Source organism: Indicator indicator, chromosome 31 (assembly GCF_027791375.1).
Source record: "Indicator indicator isolate 239-I01 chromosome 31, UM_Iind_1.1, whole genome shotgun sequence".
NCBI lineage: Eukaryota > Metazoa > Chordata > Aves > Piciformes > Indicatoridae > Indicator > Indicator indicator.
The window spans coordinates 6,508,337-6,528,065 of NC_072040.1; the positions used below are offsets into that span (position 1 = coordinate 6,508,337).

At 40.6% G+C, this 19,729-nt stretch overlaps 1 protein-coding gene across 1 annotated transcript in view; it reads left to right on the top strand.

Annotated features, from left to right (window-relative positions):
- Nucleotides 1-766: 766 nt before the first annotated feature.
- Nucleotides 767-19,729, top strand: part of PRKDC (protein kinase, DNA-activated, catalytic subunit) — a 79,388-nt gene continuing 60,425 nt past the window's right edge. Inside the window, exons 1-26 of the mRNA XM_054394781.1 lie at nucleotides 767-908; nucleotides 1,453-1,529; nucleotides 1,632-1,724; nucleotides 2,557-2,631; nucleotides 3,568-3,676; nucleotides 4,462-4,574; nucleotides 5,237-5,336; nucleotides 6,414-6,469; nucleotides 6,561-6,591; nucleotides 7,350-7,507; nucleotides 7,737-7,883; nucleotides 8,771-8,935; nucleotides 9,829-9,997; nucleotides 10,619-10,668; nucleotides 11,612-11,749; nucleotides 12,034-12,183; nucleotides 12,768-12,883; nucleotides 13,833-13,992; nucleotides 14,948-15,034; nucleotides 15,404-15,523; nucleotides 15,915-16,074; nucleotides 16,523-16,626; nucleotides 17,002-17,092; nucleotides 17,460-17,623; nucleotides 18,361-18,513; nucleotides 19,479-19,586. Coding sequence (XP_054250756.1) covers nucleotides 767-908; nucleotides 1,453-1,529; nucleotides 1,632-1,724; nucleotides 2,557-2,631; nucleotides 3,568-3,676; nucleotides 4,462-4,574; nucleotides 5,237-5,336; nucleotides 6,414-6,469; nucleotides 6,561-6,591; nucleotides 7,350-7,507; nucleotides 7,737-7,883; nucleotides 8,771-8,935; nucleotides 9,829-9,997; nucleotides 10,619-10,668; nucleotides 11,612-11,749; nucleotides 12,034-12,183; nucleotides 12,768-12,883; nucleotides 13,833-13,992; nucleotides 14,948-15,034; nucleotides 15,404-15,523; nucleotides 15,915-16,074; nucleotides 16,523-16,626; nucleotides 17,002-17,092; nucleotides 17,460-17,623; nucleotides 18,361-18,513; nucleotides 19,479-19,586 — 3,036 coding nt within the window. The remainder of the gene's footprint in view (nucleotides 909-1,452; nucleotides 1,530-1,631; nucleotides 1,725-2,556; nucleotides 2,632-3,567; nucleotides 3,677-4,461; nucleotides 4,575-5,236; nucleotides 5,337-6,413; nucleotides 6,470-6,560; nucleotides 6,592-7,349; nucleotides 7,508-7,736; nucleotides 7,884-8,770; nucleotides 8,936-9,828; nucleotides 9,998-10,618; nucleotides 10,669-11,611; nucleotides 11,750-12,033; nucleotides 12,184-12,767; nucleotides 12,884-13,832; nucleotides 13,993-14,947; nucleotides 15,035-15,403; nucleotides 15,524-15,914; nucleotides 16,075-16,522; nucleotides 16,627-17,001; nucleotides 17,093-17,459; nucleotides 17,624-18,360; nucleotides 18,514-19,478; nucleotides 19,587-19,729) is intronic.

A 19,729-nucleotide genomic window follows, 5' to 3' on the forward strand; every position in this document is an offset into this window, starting at 1 on the left:
CCCGGATCGGGGATTCTCCTCCTCACGCACAGACAGCGCGGAGCAGCCAGGGGCAAAAGGGCACCGAGCCCCGTCGGGACCCCCACTCACCTCTGCGGCCCAACTACCCCAAACACACCGAAAAGCTCCCCACCAAGCCCGTCTCGTGGCGCGCTCTCGCGGGCTTTCTGGCCAATGGATAGGCGCGATCGCACCGGGAGCGCCCAACGCAAGTAGAGAGGGGGGTGCAGAACGGATTATGGAAGGGGAAAGGAGAAGAACTCTCCGGGCCCCCGAGATGAGGGTCAGGCCGTGATTGATCTTCTACAGTAAGGATAGCAGCGTGCTTCAGAATACTCCTCGTGCTACGAGAGGAGGTTTTCCTCAATAGTGGCACAGAGCCCACCCCTCAGCCCATAGTGGAACAGCCCGTAGCGGCCCGAATTTCGCGGCAAAATTATTCCTGAGGGAAGGCAAGGAGGCGTGGGGAGGCTAGAACAGCCCATTTTCCGCCAAGGGGGGAAACTTCGACTCTCTGTGCGTGTACAGCCCCAAACCCTCATCTCTGATACAGCCACTTTGACGATCGTGCCGCCCGTGGCGCCTTGGTCCGCTCAGAGCGGTCTGGCCGATGTCTATTCGCGTTTCCCCAGCCTCCCAGTTCGCCAGTCCTGATGCCACAGAGGTGCCCCCTAGGTGGCTGCGTTAGATGCGGCCGGGCGCGAGTCCTTCCTGCCCGCTTCCGCTTCCCCGCGTACCGCTGTCTGCACTGCCGGCCTGATGCAGCATGGCCGGTGTCCGGGAGTGTCTGCACCAGTTGCATCACTGCCTGCAGCCCAGCGAAGCGGCCAGCGCCGTCGTGCATGGCTACAGCCTGCTCCGCAGCCTGGGCGAGACCTGCCTCACCAGCCTGGACAGCGACACGCAGGGTGCGCACTGGGACACGGCCGCGGCGGGTGGTATCAGGGGCTGAGGGGCTTCAGGGGCTCTGAGCGAGGCCTAGAGTGGCTTTTGCGTCGCCGGTGTCGTTATAACAGCAACTGCTGAGCTTGGGGAGGGCTCCTTAATGGTAGGGGGGCACACACCAGGTCGGTGTCTCGGACATCGCTCCGGCAGTTCTTGACTCAACGCGACACTTGAGGGCTGCAGGCGTGATATAAAAAGTTGATTTTGGGGGAAGGACGGTCTCTTGCCCCAGATAATCATTTACCTTGGTAGAAATCCTTTGGTGTGTGCCTCTAGCGGCCCACCTGCCCTCGGGATAGCTTTCCCAGGGTCAGGGGCACAGAGCCTCGTCCCCTCCAGTCCCTGGGGAGGTCAGAAGAGCCTGCATTAAGTTGTGTTTCCTCTGGTGACAAGCGTCTGTCCAAGGCGTTAAGGCACACTCTACACATGGTGACAACTGAGCTGTGTCCAGCCCTGCCTGTTGTAGAGGGGAAACTAGGGGCCTCATGGTTTGTTTGCTTCCTGCAGCCCTGCACCTGTCCTTGCTGTTCTCCCCAGAGCAAGGCTTGCCAGTCTTCATCCACAGATCCCTTGGCAGCGAAGAGGTATGTTGGAAAACCTTTATTTTTAAATAAGTGTTGCAGTAGTGCTATGTGAACAACATGTTGTATTAATGCACAAAATATATATGTTTTTTAACATTACAGTTTCGAGATTGCAGGGAAGAAGCATTGAAGTTTCTCTGTGTCTTCATGGAAAAAGTGGGTGACAAAGTTCATCCTTATGCCTGTAGTATTAAGGTAGGAAAATTAATTTCCTGAAGGTCTCTGCTGAATGACTGAAACAATTCTGGTGGGTCTCTTATTGTGACAGATTCACAAACTACCCTTCAACCCTCCTTGTCTGCCTTACTTATCACTAGTGTTCTTATGAGAGATGAATCACAAAGTCACAGAATGTTAGGATTGGAAGGGACCTCTAGAGATCATCCAGTCCAACCCCCTGCCAAAGCAGGATCACCTAGGGCAATGCAACTAGGTGCAGCTACAGGTCTCTCAGTCCTTTGTAGAAGAGATGTTCAAGTCCCACAATCATAGCTCTCTGTTGGACTCTCCCCAGCAGATCCCTGTCCCTCTTGAATTGGAGAGCCCAAAATGGGACATGGTATTCCAGGTGTGATCTCACCAGGGCAGAGTAGAGGAGAACCTCCCTAGCCGTGCTGGACACACTTTTTTTGATGCACCCCACGATGCTATTGGCCCTCTTGGCCAAAAGGGCACATTGCTGTCCCATGGTTAACTTGCTGTCCACCAGGACTCCAAGGTCTTTCAAATTAGTAGCTGCATATTCTAAGAAATTACAGCACAGAGGCAGAAAATTTGCTGTGTGACTTCTATTTCAGAACCTGCACTGTCTTTGCTTTGTCAGGGAGCTCTTACTATGCAAGACAGGGCTGCACTGTTGTCTGTGAAGCCATTTCCAGGCATGAAATTTTTTGTTGTTTTAGTCTTTTCTAAAGTCTTAAACTTGGTAGGAATAGATACTTCAAAGAGGTAAATTAATACATTAATATCTCTGAATTCTCTTCTCCACTTACCAGTATTATAATCTCTACTTTTCCTTCCTACCTAGAAAACTTGTATTAGTGTTTATACAAAAGAGAGAACAGCAAAATGTAAAGTCCCAGCTCTGGAACTTCTGATTAAGGTAAAATGCATTTTATAAATCTTCTTTCTAGAAAAAGTAGAAAATCTGTTGTGTTACTATAGGTGTGTCACATTGTGCAGAAAACCTCTAGTCCAAGAGAATTGTGCTAGTGTAATATTTGGCTATTAGTAAGAGATATGTCTGAAGAACAGATTGTCTTTGGTAGTCCTCCAGTAGATTGGTTAGATGTGAGCATGTGTCTCCTTCACCTGCAAGAGCAAGACATGGTTGTTTGGGGGGGCAGTTGCAGATCTCTCTCCCAGCTTGTTAAGGTTCTTTAAGGAGAAATGTTGCAGTTCAATTGTGTTTTTACTTTAAAATACTATATATTAATATATAATACATTAGACACAGTGAAAGATGTGGAGAAGGGCTTTTTTTCCAGAAGTTTTCTTACTGTGTGAGGCAGTAACTTCATAATGTACTTCCTTAGAATGCACTAGACCCTTGTTTTGCAAATGCTTTTGCACGTACCTAGCTTTGTTTAAGAAAAACAAAACTCCCTTCTGAGTTCCTCTGCATCAGTTCTTCTGTGAATGGGGCTGGCCTTATAGCAGCAGAGAGAAACACAGCATGATAAAGGCTACTGCAGATTTGCTAAGCCTGTGTTCTTGGAGGATTTTTATACACATGTACACAGTATAATTGTATATATATATGTAGATGATGACTATGTAATATATAGTCATCATCTATAAAGTAAGAATTATAAATGGTGCATTTATACATATACAGGAAGGTAGTTTGTTGTTAAAGCAGATTTCATGTCAGTACTCTTTTCTGGACCTGTTACCATAAATCTATCTTATTGAATGGCATACTGCAGGTAAGGTATTATACATATTAGACATACAAACTGTGTTTTTGTCTAAGCCAAGTAGGATTATGGTAATAATATTAGTAATTTTCCTGATTTTTCTTTTTAATCTGTCTTAGTTGCTCCAAAGTTTACGACGTTCCTGTCTGATGGAAGAAATGAAAGTTGGGGAGATATTTAATAAATTTTATGGTGAACTTGCCACAAAAAGTAGAGCTCCTGATACAGGTAGCCTTTAGTTTTTCTGTTAGTGTCCTTTGCTTTATTTACACTTGGGTTTTGTTGATTTATATCCCCTGGAAGCGTGTAATTGTTGTTCCCGTGGGAAGTGTGTTTAACAGTGGTAGCTGTTGTAGAGGTAGAAAAATTTGTTTGGGTCTTCTGATCATAATCATGCAGTTAGTTACTTCTTAGCAGACCTGTACATATAATGAGCCATCAAATGGGAGAAGTTATATAATCACATTCAGTGATGGCAGTTCATACTCAATTTAAGCACTGGTCTGGCTTAAGATTCCTGATGCAAAAAACTATTTGTATGTCTAAGCTGTAATTATTAGTCTCTGAATGCCTAAACCTGGAAGTAATTCCAGCTTTCTTGTTGTTAACCAATTTAACTTTGCTTTCCTCTTGGATTTTTATTTTTATTTTCCAGGTTTAGTGCTAACCTGGTCTAGGTGATCCTTTTAAAGTTACTCCTATACCTCTTTTATCACAATACCCAGGCATGCCCCTATAACACGGAGCCTTAAGAGTAGTCCTGGTCCCTCCAGTGGGTGGGCCTGTCAAAGTTTCTGTAAGCCCAAGCTCAGTTGCTAAAGGTCATGATAAGTAGGTATGTATAAATATATGTAGCTCATGAAGAGCTGTCTTTCCCACAGGCTAATCACCTATTAAAATTAAGCCATCAGGGCTGGTTTTCTCAAGGTTGCAAGTTGCATAGGAGTTGCAATAGAAATGTCGAAGTAATTATTACAGTCAGTAATGCTTAATAATTTTAAATTACTTTCTAGTATTGGAGAAGATTTATGAGCTTTTGGGAGTTCTGGGGGAAGTCCAGCCTAGTGACATGATTAACCACTCTGAGAAACTATTCCGAGCTTACTTGGGAGAGCTTAAAACACAGGTAGGATTGGTGTTCTCTTTCAGGCTCTTGCATTGCTTTGGTTGTTTGCCTTTTTGTGTGCACTGTGTGTTGGGATATGTGTTTTAACTAGGACAGTTTGTAGGGGTCTAACTGGACAGTCATAAATGCTTCCTTAAGGACTGTTGATGTTTTGTCTTCTCTGGTTCTGAGAAGCTTTCAGAGTAAAAATTCAGGGCCATCAGTGACAGTGAATTAGCCAATTTACTGTGAGAAGAAATGGTTCCTACATTGCAGCAGCACCCAAGAAAAGTAACACTGCCATGCACTGATAGTTTATGCTTTGGTCTCTACTAGCTGCAAAATCCTTGAACTTCAGGTAAATATCACAGTTCTGCTGAACTTTACTTTCCTGTTTCCTCACTTTTAAGACGTTGATGTGTGTAATCTAGTGGTTGTTCTTGGAATATAGTTCATGCTTTTCAGAGGATTTCTTATGCTTCTGTAGTTAAATTCCCAAATGATATGAAACTTCTGAGCAGGAAATGTCTCTGTGGACTTGTGTTCATAGAGGCAGGTGCTAACATAAGTGTATTCAGTTGGAATATGGAATTTAACCTACACTTCTAGGAACTGGGAAACCTTGGTGTAAGTTTGTCTTAACTTGAGAGTAAATTTTTTTTAAACTCCTCCTTCTTTTTTAGATGACATCAGCTACAAGGCCACCTAAGCTATCTGTTGTAGCGGGATGCCTGAAGGGACTGGTTGCACTCATGTACAACTTTACCAAATCCTTAGATGAAGGTCAGTTCTTGTTCTATGTAAAAGCTATACAATTTGATCTGCTGTGAACTCAGAATGAAAATTTCCCCACTGGCAGGTGCTTTATGCAAAATGAAGGTCTGTCCATCTGCATGCTGTCTGTCTTTACGTGGACTGGCTTCACTTTGTGTTTCTGCATGTAAATGTTTGCTAGGGTACATCAAGAAAAGTGTGTCCAGGAGGTTCTCCTCCCCCTCTACTCTGCCCTAATGAGACCACACCTGGAATACCATATCCAGTTTCACGCTCCCCAATTCAAGAGAGAGAGGGATCTGCTGGAGAGTATCCAACAGAGAGCTATAAGGATGATAAAGGGACTTAAATATCTCTGCTGTGGAGAATGACTGAGAGACCTGTAGCTGTTTAGTCTTGAGAATAGAAGGCTGAGAGGGGATCTTATCAATGTCTGTAAGTATCTGAGGGGTGGGTGTCAAGATGAAGGTGCCAGGGTCTTTTTGGTAGTGCCCAGTGATAGGACAAGGGACAATGGGTACAAGCTGAAACACAGGAGGTTCCACTTCAATGTGAGGAGAAAATTCTTTGCTGTGAGGGTGACAGAGCACTGCAACAGACTACCTGGAGAGGTTGTGGAATCTTTCTCTGGAGACTCAAAACCTGCCTGGATGCATTTCTGCAGGGCCTGTCCTAGGTGATGCTGCTTTGGCAGGGAGATTGGACTGGATGATCTCTAGAGGCCCCTTCCAACACCTACCATTCTGTGATTCTTTGATTCTGTGAAGGGCTGTTTTCTAACCACAGATTGGGAGGCTGTGAGAGCCACATTGAAGCTGGAATGTGGTTTACACAGGGATGTGGTTCCCTTTTAAGGGACATGCCTGTTAAAATAGCGGTGTTCAGGAAAAGCCATGGATAGAGATGTGCATTTTTTATCAAATTTAAGAGTATTTCAGGAAAAATAATCTCTACCTCTTCAGATGAATTATGTAATGCTTTCCAGTCCTGCTTTTTCATACCAAGCTCTGAACAAAAATATCTTTGTCTTCGCTCTACCTTTTGCATGTCAGTAAGTGAACTACTCACTGTTGGATTGTTTCACAGATCCTCAGACTGCCAGGGAGATCTTTGATTTTGCAATGAAGGCAATCAACCCACAGGTAAATCTGCCACATGTTAACTGTTCCACATAAATGAATTAGCCCTGGTGAAGAGCAACTCATCCATGAGAAACCTTTTCTGGTGTTACAGGTTGATCAGAAGCGATATGCAGTGCAACTAGGTAAGGTTGGGAATTGTTTCCATTTGTGCTGAGGTGCTTACCATACAATGGTGTCTTCTATCTGGAGCTGTTCATTCCCTGCTAGCTGTGTTCAGATGGCTCTAGTCTTCTAAGCTGATCAAGGAAAAAATCCAACTTTAAGTTGGAATCTAAAGAGTTAAATGGGTATTTGGTTAAACTAGGCAAGGTCTAAGCAGCTTATGAAGAGCAGCATTGTGCTCGATGCCATTTGCCCCTCTGGAGTAGTACAAAACCTCAGTATGAGAAGGGAATCATGGCAGGAGTAGAAATATAAAGAATGTATTAAATATGGAGAAAACAGAAAGTAGTGGATAGGGTTAAAGTTTGAAAAATAGGAAGAGAATGGGAATTTCACTGGAAGAAAGAGAAGGAAATTGGGACCTATTAAGTTCATGAAGTAAAGGAGAAAGAGCATCCTTTTGAATTGTGTGATCAAGTGTTATTATTTGTAACCAGTAGAGTCTGTTTCTTTTTCACTGTTAATATAAATTACTTCAGGACACAATTGTGCTTTCTATGATGGTATAGATTGAAAGAGAGGATCCTGGAGGGTTGTTTTTATGCTTAAATTCTTAATGTTTGGATACTGACACTGTAATGATTCTGAATACTTGTTAAACCCTCCTGTGGTGGCAGACACATCTGCCTGAAGACCTAATGTGGACTTTTATAGTCTGGTCTGGTTTGGGGAAGTGGAATATGTCTGAGTTTTAATGAGAATTGTGTTCAAATTGCAGCTGGTTTACAGTTGTTCACTTGGCATGCTGCTCAGTTTGGTGCCTTGCTCCTGGACAACTACATCTCCCTCTTTGAAACAATATCTAAGTGGTGTGGCCACAACAATCCTGAGCTGAAGAAAGCCAGTCACTCTGCACTAGATTCATTCCTCAAGCAGGTATTGAAACTTCACTGGGATCTCTGAGACTAAAGCAAAGTCAGATTTCTTGAAATAGTGGGAATGTTTGGTGCTTGGAAGTTCAGTGAATCTGTTTAATAAAGAATCATTTTGTTTGAATTGCTTCGTGTTACAAGCTAGGTATCTTCTAAGACTTACTGTATTTTTTTTTTTGGTGGGTTTTTTCATCTTTCTGGAAATGCTGAAGTTTTTTTAATCTACTTTACAGATTTCTTTAATGGTAGCCCAGGATGCAGAGCTACACAAAAGCAAGTTGCAGTTCTTCATGGAGCAGTTCTATGGAATCATCAGGAGAATGGATTCGAGCAGCAAAGAGCTGTCCATCGCCATTCGTGGATATGGGCTTTTTGCAGCAGTATGTGCAGAGTCTTGCTGCTACTGCAAGTTGTGAGCTTAGTCTGCACACAAGATCAGTGCTTGATTCAGTTTCAAGGCATAATTTCTTCTACTGCCTATTCACTAAAATAATTGCCAATACTTGCAGTTCTACAAATGAGAAGTTTTCAGACAGACTAGATTCAGCCTTTAGCCTCAGTCAGTCCATTCTTTTTCCATAGCCAGTTCCCTGTTACAGCTCTTGCCTGTGACTTGGTTCCTGGTACCTTTTCCACAAAAAACAGTTTTTGACCTAGCCCATGCTAAGTACTGTGATTAATAGATCATACTATAGAAACCTGTAAGCATTGTTACCTACCCTCTAGTACTGTTTGGGATGCTTTCTACTTGTTCATTACTTTAGGATTAGTCTTTGTCCTTTGTACAGACCCCAGCACAATAAAAGTTCAGAATTTGGGCTTCTGGGTTAAATGTTAGATAGTAGGACCCTGTGAATGGGAATTGGTTAAGCACACAAAAGTAAGTCACTTACTACTGTAATGCAGCTTGATCACAATCTAAGTGAATATTAGCATCCCTAATGCCACGTTTATGACATTCACATCCAAATTCTGTGCTTTTCAGACTGGATTTCAAATTGTGTCAATAGAAGTTCAAATGTTTTTATAGTAAATTATGCTGCATCTATCAGACATCATTTTAGTTCATTGCAGTTACCATGTTTCTCCTATGTGTAGCAAGTAAAATACTTAAAGTTAGTTTATTCAGATGTAATGAGTTCCTGGAAAAAAATTAAAAGATTATTCTTACTATGGCTCAGTGAAGGCTTGTCTGGTTTTCATGCTACAGGATATGTTTACTTGGCTGTACAAAGCTGCTAATTCAGTGTTTTATTTTCTCTCTAAGCCTTGTAAAGCTTTACACTCTAAGGATGTTGACAACATGTACGTTGAGCTCCTTCAGCGCTGTAAGCAAATGTACCTCACAGAAGCAGAAACAATAGATGACCATATGTATCAGCTACCAAGTTTCCTCCAGTCCATTGCAAGTGTGGTAGTCCATATAGATACAGTAAGTGGAGCATTTAAAGTACCAGTCAATTTTTCTATGCAGCTATAGATATACAAGGAAGTAGTAGCTATGAACTTACCTGAAGGTGTTTCTTTATCTGAAATAGAATGACATTTAGCTCCAGAGGATAGGAGTCATATCAGAAGAACACTTTATTTGATTGTATTTGAAGAAAGTGCACAGAATACAGAACATAAAATTCAACAGTGCATTGCAGTGCTAACCATGATAGCCAAATCTGAAGAGGCTTTTTTATTTATTTTAGGTGAAGCTATTGATTTGGACTTAGTCCTGCCCTTCTCTTTGTGTGATTATATCACTCTGTACCTACTTTATTTTTTAGTATTGATGCTTAGCATGTTCTCTGAGGCTGATACTTCAGTTTTCCTCTGATGCTGTGCTGTCTGTGTTCTAATGAGGGCTTTCTGAATCCTATCTGGAGCTGGGAAGTAGGGTTGGTGCAGAGGAGAGACTTTCAATTACATTCTGCATTCAAACTGTTAAGTATGAAGAGGTTATACTGCTGTGTTGCTATTGCTTAACTAAATTGGTACTTGCCTAATAAGTTTAGGACTGGTTCCACTAAGTGACTGATGTATTCAGGAACTGCTTCCCATGATGTATTCCAAGAAGCTTTCCTGTTCTGTTTTGTTTGGGGTTTTGATTGTTGTTGATTGTTAGGTTTTGTTGTTGTTGGGTTTTTTTGTGGTTTGTTGTTTGGTTTTTTTCGTGGTGTTTTTTTTTAATAAGTAAGATTAATTCACTTGCTGATCTATTGTTCTCAGATCAGGTCATGCTGTAGCAAAATATCTTGCTTGAAATAGTTTACCACATGATACCAAGTTATAATCATTGTCTTTGTGTGATGGGTGGTTTGGTTTTATTTCTTCTAGATTCCTGAAGCATACACTCCAGTTCTTGAACACCTGGTTGTGCTGCAGATCAATAACTTTCCACAATACAGTGAAAAAATGCAGCTAATCTGTTGCAGGTCTATAATAAAGGTATTTCTAGCCCTCTCAGGAAAAGGTCCTGTTCTCTGGAGTTTTATTAGCACAGTGGGTAAGTCTGTGATATGAACTGTTGTGGTTTTGGGGAGGTTGTAAGGTTTTGGGTTGCATTTTTTTGTCCCCCTAAATTGATTAACTGCTTCTAAGAGAGATATGTAGATAGACATTTGGAGCCAAAAATTAAGGTTTTAGTTTTTCCCATCTTCTACAAATGGAGGTTTAGGGTTCTCATTGTGTTGTTTTTCAATATCCATTGTTAAATCACCTGAGGAATACTTCCAATGACTGTTTGGGATAACAGAGTGGCTGTCATTGAAGGCAGGAGAATGTTTTTGTAATAATCTGAACAGAAGACTTACATTCCTGCTCTGAAGGATTGTGGGGAGAAAGGGGCTTCACAGTGCCTTGGTCATCACTGAATTTGAAGTCAGGGAGAAGTCATAACAGGGTTGAGGAAAAAATAGAAAGAAGAAAGTTCAAAATTGGTTCCCTGTGAAACATCCTAAAGCTCTGGATCTGGTTTTGGCAATGCTTGTGATGAAAGAAAAATCTGTGTTCTTTTGCCTTCCCCTCATCCTGACAGCAAATAGAAAATTGATTTAGTTCATTGCTAATGTGATGTGGGTGCTGTGTCTTTTTAAGTCTGCTTGAGCAATATTTTTGTTTGTTTCAGTGCATCAGGGATTAATCAGAATCTTCTCCAAGCCAATCCCATTTTCAAAGGTAAAATGTTTAAATATATTTTTTTTTTGTCCACATCTCTAGGGCATACATCCCAGTTCTTGAAGATCTAGCCCAGTAACAGGAAGGCCCAAAGAAGCAAAAACAGTGCTCTCCATTTTGAGTTGTGACTCAGTTGTGATTGGTCTCTGGTCATTACATCTGCTCAGCATAATGAAGATGTGTCTCTTGTACTGAATGGGAAAAAATGACAGGAAATTGACTTGTTCTCTGCAATTTTTGTTTGTTCAGGTTGTCTGCAACAAAATAGGTTGCAATTAAGGTCATACAGCTTTCTTCTAGGTTAACAGATTTTGGACACTTTAGAGGTTTTACTGAATGTTTGTGTTAAGGGAGGATTTTTAAAGCTCCTGTGTAGCAGCATAACTATGGAGTTTCTCTAAGTGACCACTAGAAGATCTTCAGAGATTTTTTTGAAAGGACCTTGTTGTTACGTGCTCTTTTCAGAATGGTTGAGTGATAAAGCCAACCATTTCATGTTTATGCCTGTAGAAGTAATTTTACATTTACATTTTACATTTAGCCTGGGTCACACTGAGATGAAATTAATTTTCTACATAGCAGCCTTCATGGGGCTGAGCTTGTGTTTGTAGCTGAAAGAGCAGGAGGGGAAGACATTTATTATTTCTCTCCTGGAACAACTGCTATGTGCAGTGAAGCACCACTTCCTGGGAAGTAGCTGCACATTGCCTTCTGATGAGAAGTAGAGAATAAATCTTCTGGTTTGCTTTGCTTCCACTCACAGTCTTTGCTTTGGCTTTATTAAACTGCTTTTATCTTCACCCATGGGGTTTTTTTTCCATCTTATTTCCTGCCCTCCCTGTCCTGCTGAGGAGAAGAGTGATGGAGCACCTTGATGGGCACCTGGTGTCCAAGCTAAGGTCAACCCACCACAGCAGTGTTTCTGAAAAATATATCCTTTCAGGATTTTTGGGGACAAGAGACTTCTGGGTCAGAAGAATCCCTTGAAGCTGGGGAGTTTGGGACAGGGAGATCCAAAGTACCAACATATAAGGACTATCTGTATCTCTTTCGAAGTCTACTGAACTGTGGCACAATGAAGGTAAAAGCATATTTAATGTGGAAGTACAAAAGGAAACGTAATCCTGAGTCTTTTAGCTGCTTTTCTACCCTAGACATTTTCAGATGTCATGCTATAGAAGAACTGCTTCCTGGTTTTAGTTGGATTTCGTGGTTGATTAATGAATTAAACGGGGATTAATTTAGGCTTCCATAACAGCTGAGAAATGTCTGAAGATGAATTTTCTAGATCATTCAAATCTTGCTAAATTCAAGAAATAATATTCAGTGGGGTTTTGAAATGTGAACTTTTTCTCTCCTACATAGGAATGTGTTTTTGAAGACGAAAGCTTTCTTACTGAAAATTCAGCACTGCAGTCCCTGAATCGCTTGCTGTATGACGAATTTATCAATTCTCTTCTGAAGATTATTGAGAAACTGGACCTGACTGTTCAGAAACTGGATGTTAATGAACAGGTGAGACCTGATGGATTGTCCTTTAACTCCTGCTGTTGTAGGGGAAATCAAACCCACGTTACCTGTTCTGTTTTCATTATGCTTAGATAGCTCCTTGCAGTGTCCTCAAAGTAACATTGATAATAAAGTGAATACTGAATATTGCATTGCAGTGTTAGGAGATGGAAACATTTTGAATCAGTAGAAGCTCACAATCTGTTATTTTGCACTCCCTACTCTAGTGATTTTAATGTTTCTGTTTGCTTTCTCCTTTAAAGCAAGCATCCCTTAGTATTTCTTTGAATTTTTGATGTGTCAATTCTTAGTCCATTTCCTGTGTCAGACCAGCTAGTCGGAGCTAGAAGAAGGAGGAGGGACAAACCCTTTATCTGGAAAAAAAAGTTAATAGGTTCATTGAATGGTTTGGGTTGGAAGGGACTTTAAAGATAGTCTAGTTCCAACCCCCTGCCATGGGCAGTGACACCTTCCACTAGACCACATTGCTCATGGCCTCATCCAAACTGGCCTTGAACACCTTCAGAGAGGAAGCATCCATGACCAAGCTAGACAACCTGTTTCTTTCTTGCTTCAATATTTGTTTTCAGGATGAAAATGAAACTGACAGTGCTTTGGTTGGGCCTACTTCTGATCCTGCTTCAAACCTTCGGCCAGCGAAGCCAACAGACTATATTGCCTTTATCAACCTGGTGGAATTCTGCAGGTATTAACATGGCTTGATGTAATCTGGAAGTTGCAAAGTAGTTGGAGGAAATTCAAAGTGGGGTTTATTTAAGATGCCTGTTTCTGAAACAGTGTGTTTCAAAACGCAGAAGGTGATTGGGAGGCAGACAGCAGTATGTGTGCTTCAGACATCAGAATCACAGAATGTTAGGGGTTGGAAGGGACCTCCAGAGATCGTCCAGTCCAATGCCCCCTGTCAAAGCAGGATTACCTAGGGCAGGTCACTCAGGAACTCATCCAGGAGGATTTTGTAAATCTCCAGAGAAGGGGATTCCACCACCTCTCTGCACAGCCTGCTTCAGTGCTCCCATCACCCTCACAGTAAAGAGGTTTCTCCTCATGTTGAGGTGTGTTGCACCTTATACCTGATGATCCTTGTATGCTAGAAGCATACAAAGTTTTTTTAGCTCTTTTTTTTTTTTTTAGCTCAGGTATTTTTTAAAGAGTACAGGAGACAAGACATTCACTTTCATTATTTGGGTGCAGATATCTTCCAGTTTGCTTTGTAACCTTTAGTGTTCTACCAGACTATATATGCTAAATACTTCAAAGACCTGAAATAAAGTCTTCATAAAGTAGTATTGGGCATCCAGTGAAAGGTGCAGCATTGTTTGCCTGTGGAGGTGCAGCTGATTTCCCCTAACAATACTGCAGTCTTGGTAGTGAAATCTGATGTGTGAGAGTGTGTGTGTTTGTAGACATTCAGTAACAAGATAAATGAGAGAGAGATGGGTTTGTGCTGTAAAGCAAAACAAAAATCTTCCTGTGCTCGCCTCAGAAGGCAGTGTATAGTTGTTTCCTCACTGTCTTTGGAGCTGCTCTGTTAAAGCAATACTTCTCTATCTATTACTGCCTTGAAAGTTTGTAAAAATATTGAACAAATATTTTATTGTTTCTTTCTTTTTTCTTTTCCTATGCATCCGTTTTAGAGAGATACTTCCAGAGAAGCATGTTGAATACTTTAGCCCTTGGTTATATTCCTTTGGTTATGAGCTTATTATACACTCAACAAGACTACCTCTTATTAGTGGATTCTACAAGCTGCTTTCTGTTACAATGAAAATTGCCAAGAAAATAAAATACTTTGAGGTGAAATCTCTTTTTCCTAATGGAGGGGTAACATTACATTAGTGATAGTGCAGTTATTTATGTAGTCTTTTTAAGTGCTATGGAAAATAGTTCACTGGAAGTGTTACCTAGCTGTTTCAGATGTTTATAGCATGTTATGCCTTCATTAGATACAAGCAGAGACAAAGTCAAAATTTAGACCAGAAGCCCATTTTCTGAAGTGACAGGTCCATGTGTAATGCTCTTTCAGAGATCTTGAGCTGAGTGAGCAGAGGGATGGGAAATCCTTTTGCAGTGCAGGTGGTACAGAGGATAGTGTGCATACCAGGAACAATCTAGCCAGAGCAGCACAGATACCCATGGGCTAATTACTTGGTTTCTGGGCTGTACTCCTATTCCACTCACTGATTTCCACAGGCAATATGATTCTGTATTGGTAGAGGCATCATTTGTGGTGTGGAAGCTGTTTTAAAGTGACTGTGCTTCATCCTATCGTGTGTAGCACACCACAGAGCCCAGAAATGTCCCTGCCACTGCTGGTGATGGCACTAAGTGAAGCAAATCTGGGAATGCACTGGTGTAGATGCTTGTACTGTAGATAATGTTCTGAACTGCCCTTTTCTTACTCCACCAGCATTCTGTCTTGCCACCTAGCCATCCACTACTAGGGATGTGTTTTTCTTTCATGGTTTGTTAGCTGGGCAGACATGGAGAAAATGAAGCCACCAAAAAGTTATTTTTCAGTCATATATATCTTGCTTATTTTGGTATTATTAAGTGTATTCCAAAAAGCTGACCCTCAGTGTTGTAAGTGTTGCTTTTTAAACTTTGAGAGAACAGAGGTACCTTTCAGGTTTTCACTGATGCCAGTTTCATACTGGGCAGTGATTTGTGTATTCTGAGTTGAACCTATGCTTCATATTCGTACTGTCTGCTACATTTTTAATACTCTTGACTTGTGGTTTCTGTTTGGTAGGGTGTCAGTCCAAAGAGTCTCAAAAAGTGTCCTGAAGACCCAGAAAAGAAGTCTTGCTTTGCACTGTTTGTAAAGTTTGGAAAAGAGGTAAGTGATTTTGCCGGCTAGCTTTCTTGGTTTGAATATAAGCATCCATAGCACAATCAAAATTTGTCTTCTGAGAAATCTTACATGTGTGAAAGAGGTATTCCAGCTCTTTGAATTATGCAGCATAGGGGTAGGTTAAGGTCTTTTTCTGTCTGATTTTTACTTATTGTCAGAAGAGGTGTATCCTATTCAGATACAATTGAGAAATATGTGCATAACAGTACATTAAATACTTTCTGGTTACTGTCTGCATATGAGTGATGTTCCATCATTGGCTTTGAGTTGTGTGTTTGCATGGATATTGATACACCTAAATCAAGATCCTCAAAGATTTATGATTGATCTTCCTCTGTTTTATCTGAATTTTAGGTTGCAGCAAAAATGAAACAGTATAAGGATGAGTTGTTGGCATCCTGTCTGAATTTTTTGCTTTGTTTACCACATGACATCGTCATGCTTGATATCAAAGCATATGTTCCTGCACTGCAGGTAGGTCAAACTGATGTACAGATAACACTTTTTTCTTTCTCTTGGTAAAATACAGAATAATTCTGGAGGAAAGTTAGTAGCCTGTTGTGCAATTAAGATAACTATGAAGCTTTGCACTGTCTTCAGTGGGATAGAATAGAAATGATCTGACTTTCTGGATAAACAAGTAAATTGTCAGCATTTGCTTTTGCACTAAGCTGACTCAGTGCCTGTGTTGCCATTTAATATGTCTCCTGTACTGATCTTGAGTGAGGTGTTAAGCTGAAAAAAGTTATTAAGAAGGAAGATGTATTGTATGCTAAATGCTTTAAAATATGGGGGCCTTTACCATTAAATAAAATAATACCACTAATAAAAATAAAAGATTGATAATTTTCCATTTGACACATAGAATGCATTTAAGCTGGGCCTTAGCTGTACCCCAATGGCTGATCTGGGACTGGATGCTTTGGAAGAGTGGTCAGCTCACATCCCCAGACATATAATGCAACCTTACTACAAGGATGTTCTACCTCTTCTTGATGGGTATTTGAAAACCTCTACCTCTGCAGGTATTTACTGGCAAAAAATTGTTACTTATGAGGGAGAGAGGAAAATAATTTTTTCATAGCCTAAGGATGTGGAAGTGACATATTACATACTTCTTGTCTGCATTGTGCACTTCTGTGGTTGGAACAATAGAACTTCTCTTGCACCTCAAAATTTGCCTTTTTCTTAAACTTAAAATTTATTTGCTACTGTCAAGCAATGATTAATTGTAGCCATTTTATATGCCACTTCTCTGTGATTTGTGCTTTGTATATTTGAATCAGCTTAGTTTTCACTAACTCTTACTTTCCTTCATAAAGGTTTTAAAGGAAAATAATTGTTATAGCTTAAGAATAAAAATGGGCAATACCAAAGTGAGTTTTTTTAAAGAAACTCTTTAAGTAGGTGCATGAGGTGCTGGTACAATACAAAACTAATGCTAAAATACTTTTTTTGGTTGTTGTTCATCAGCTGAATCCCAGAACTGGGAAGTAAGGAAACTTTCTCGAGCAGTCCAGAAGGGATTTAATAAGGTTGTGATACAGCATTTAAGAAAAGCAAAGACTTCTTCATTGGTAAGAACACTGTTTCTCTTTAGACTTAAATGTGTGTTAATCACTTCCTACTGTTTCTTTCTTTGTTGCATGCACATTTTTTTTCTGAGGGTTATTTCTCTCTTAGATCAGTTCAACCTTGTAACTTTTACTTGAGAAATGGCAGTTGAAAGCCCACAAAATATGATAAAAATGCTTTCCAGTCTTGCCCTCTTTAGCTTATTGAACCAAAACTGTTGTCTTCTTTGATGTAGTTATTCTGCTTACAAGTTCTTCATTTTACCTTCTTCATCCATATATTAATAACAGCCATAAAACCTTCATCTGCTATGTAAACCGAGTTACTTCTACAGAGCAGTTAACTCCTCACTAATATGAATCTGTTGAAATTTTTAGGATGACAATCCCTCCTTGGAAGCAGTAAGGACTAGAGTGGCACGGCTTCTAGGGTCTTTGGGAGGGCAGATCAACCACAACTTAATTACAGGTGAGTGTCCTCTCACTAAATAAAAAATATTTACATGCCTCTTCACTCTCTTGAAAGCAGATTTCAGTGAGGTCTTAACATCATCTGGCTTTAGGATTGTCTCCAAACCTACCTGTATTGCAACTGGAGGCTACAATTAGCATTTCCATGTGGTGACTCAACATCTGTTTGGATGTGCAAATAAAACCAGCCTGCTAACACATCTCTGGTGCTTGTAATCCAGTAATTCATGGAACACAAACACCATATGGTGGCACTCTAACTGCAATTGGCAGGTTGCAGATCTTTTGACTGAGCTATGGAAGGACTTGCTCTATGCATATTATATATGGCTTATTGTTTGCTTTGATCTTTTTAAATGTATCAGCTACCTCTGCAGAAGAGATGATGAAGAAATGTGTGTCCTGGGACACTGAGAAGCGGCTGAGCTTTGCTGTGCCATTTGCAGATATGAAGCCTGTTATCTACCTGGATTTATTCTTGCCTCGTGTGACTGAGCTGGCGCTTTCTGCAAGTGACAGACAAACAAAAGTATTGATGTTTTTAATGTGCCTTTTTTTTTTAGTGTTATTTGATAATTACTGCATAAAATACAATCTTCCTTGTTAAAGACTTGGTTTAATTAACTCATTGGTAGCGATGTGGTTCCTTGGTGCTCTTTCATGATGACCTTATTCTGAGAGCTTAAAAGCTAAGGATCTGAAGTTTCAGTAAGCTCTGTCAGACAATTTTGTGCTTTGAGAGTTAACTCACAAAAATGAAGAAAATTTTTAATAGGTTGATCTTCAGCGCTGTTTGGCCTCCTCCTCATGCCTAGCCTGTGAATTTGAGCTCAGTCCAGCAGAGCACTTAAATGAATCATAGAATGGTTTGGGTTGGAAGGGACCTTCAAAGGCCATCTAGTCCAACCCCCTCTGCAGTAAGCAGTGGCACACTTTGCTGCTTTGCTGGATTAGGATGTTGATATCCCAAGATAATCCAGAACAGAGGTATCCTTGAAAACACAATGATGGGTGATTCATCCAGTGATGAATTTTCTCCATCTGAAAAATGACTGCTCATGACAGAGACGAATACACTGGGAGAAAGGCCAGTTAGAATGTGCATAAATTATTTCCACGGGCATTATCTGTTCCTGGAACAGTAATTTAGCATAGATTGGAGTGATTTCTCAAGTACATCCTTTCTTGTGACTCAGTCTGTCTTCACAATTTTGTCTTGTCTGTGAAAGTAGTGGATGCATAACCAAGGGGACCTCTGAATTTCAGGTTGCAGCATGTGAGCTGCTACACAGCATAGTCACCTACATGCTGGGGAAAGCGTCTCAGATACCAGAAGGACGTCAGGGTCCCCCACCCATGTACCAGTTACATAAGAGAGTATTCCCAGTACTGCTTCGCCTTGCTTGTGATGTAGACCCGGTAATCAGATTTATAATCATCATTTATAAACATTCCAGCTTGTTTATAATGTGGGGATGAATTTACTGTTTTATTTAGAAGGTATCCTGTTAGAAGTTACCCCAACGTGTTGCGTTTTTATTTCCCCACCGATGCAGTGTATTTTGTAAACTGAAACTATATTTTGGGGATAGTTTTCCAGGGTTTTGGGGTTGAAGACTCTTAAAAGTCTTCAGCAGTGGAGTGCAATTCAGAATGCCTCAGAGGAGTGTACAAACACGTGAAGGTTTCAAGATTCAGGTTTTGAGGTTCATTCAGAGTCTGTGGTTCTAACCACTCTCTATTGCTGTGTTTAATTTCTGTATTTTCCTTTTTCTGTAATAAATTAAATCCAAGACAAAGTTGTTTATTTCAATATGGAATGAGTGCAAGGCTACCATCTACCAGAAGAGCTTTTGGGAAAGCTGCCTCATGGTAGCTGCCTCACGGATAGTTAAGGATAATATGGTTAATTGAACATCTGAACTTTTTTTCTCCCTCTTTACACAAAATAGAATAGCACAGGTTCAGCTCTACTGAAATTATAGGTTTTGTGCCTGGTGTTTGCACCTTGGCATCTGGGGTCTCTTTTTAGATCTAAGGGACTTCGTGTTCTGTAGCTGTTACCATTTTAGTGAAACCCCTTTTGCTGGCATATGGCTGAACATAAACCATTGGTAAATAATGTCTGGATTGTTCCAGCCCCCTGCACACTGTACTCCAAGCATGTATGTGTGCATGTGTAAGTATATTTAATGGTTCCTTCCATCATGGCTTGCTATGACAATATGCAACCAGGTATAACAATGGAATATGAATCTGATTATTAGTCTTATAGACTCTTTTTTCCAAAGGAGTACTAGGTTTTGTTGTTACATATTTTGAATAGCAGATTAGCACAGAAATATATCAGTCCTAGAAGTGCATCTGGTGTTTACTCTTTTCAGGTAACAAGACAGTTGTATGAGCCTTTAGTGATGCAACTCATTCACTGGTTTACCAACAACAAAAAATTTGAGAGTCAAGATACAGTGGCATTGCTGGAAGCTATCTTGGTAGGTCTTTCTTCTCTTTTTCCTGTGCCATGTGACTGTTTTTACCTAGCATCACTGTTCTAGTGAAAGAACCAGGAACACACAAACAGGTGTAATGACTCCTGATTTGTCTGAAAGAAGGAAAATAGTTCATAATTTTTAAT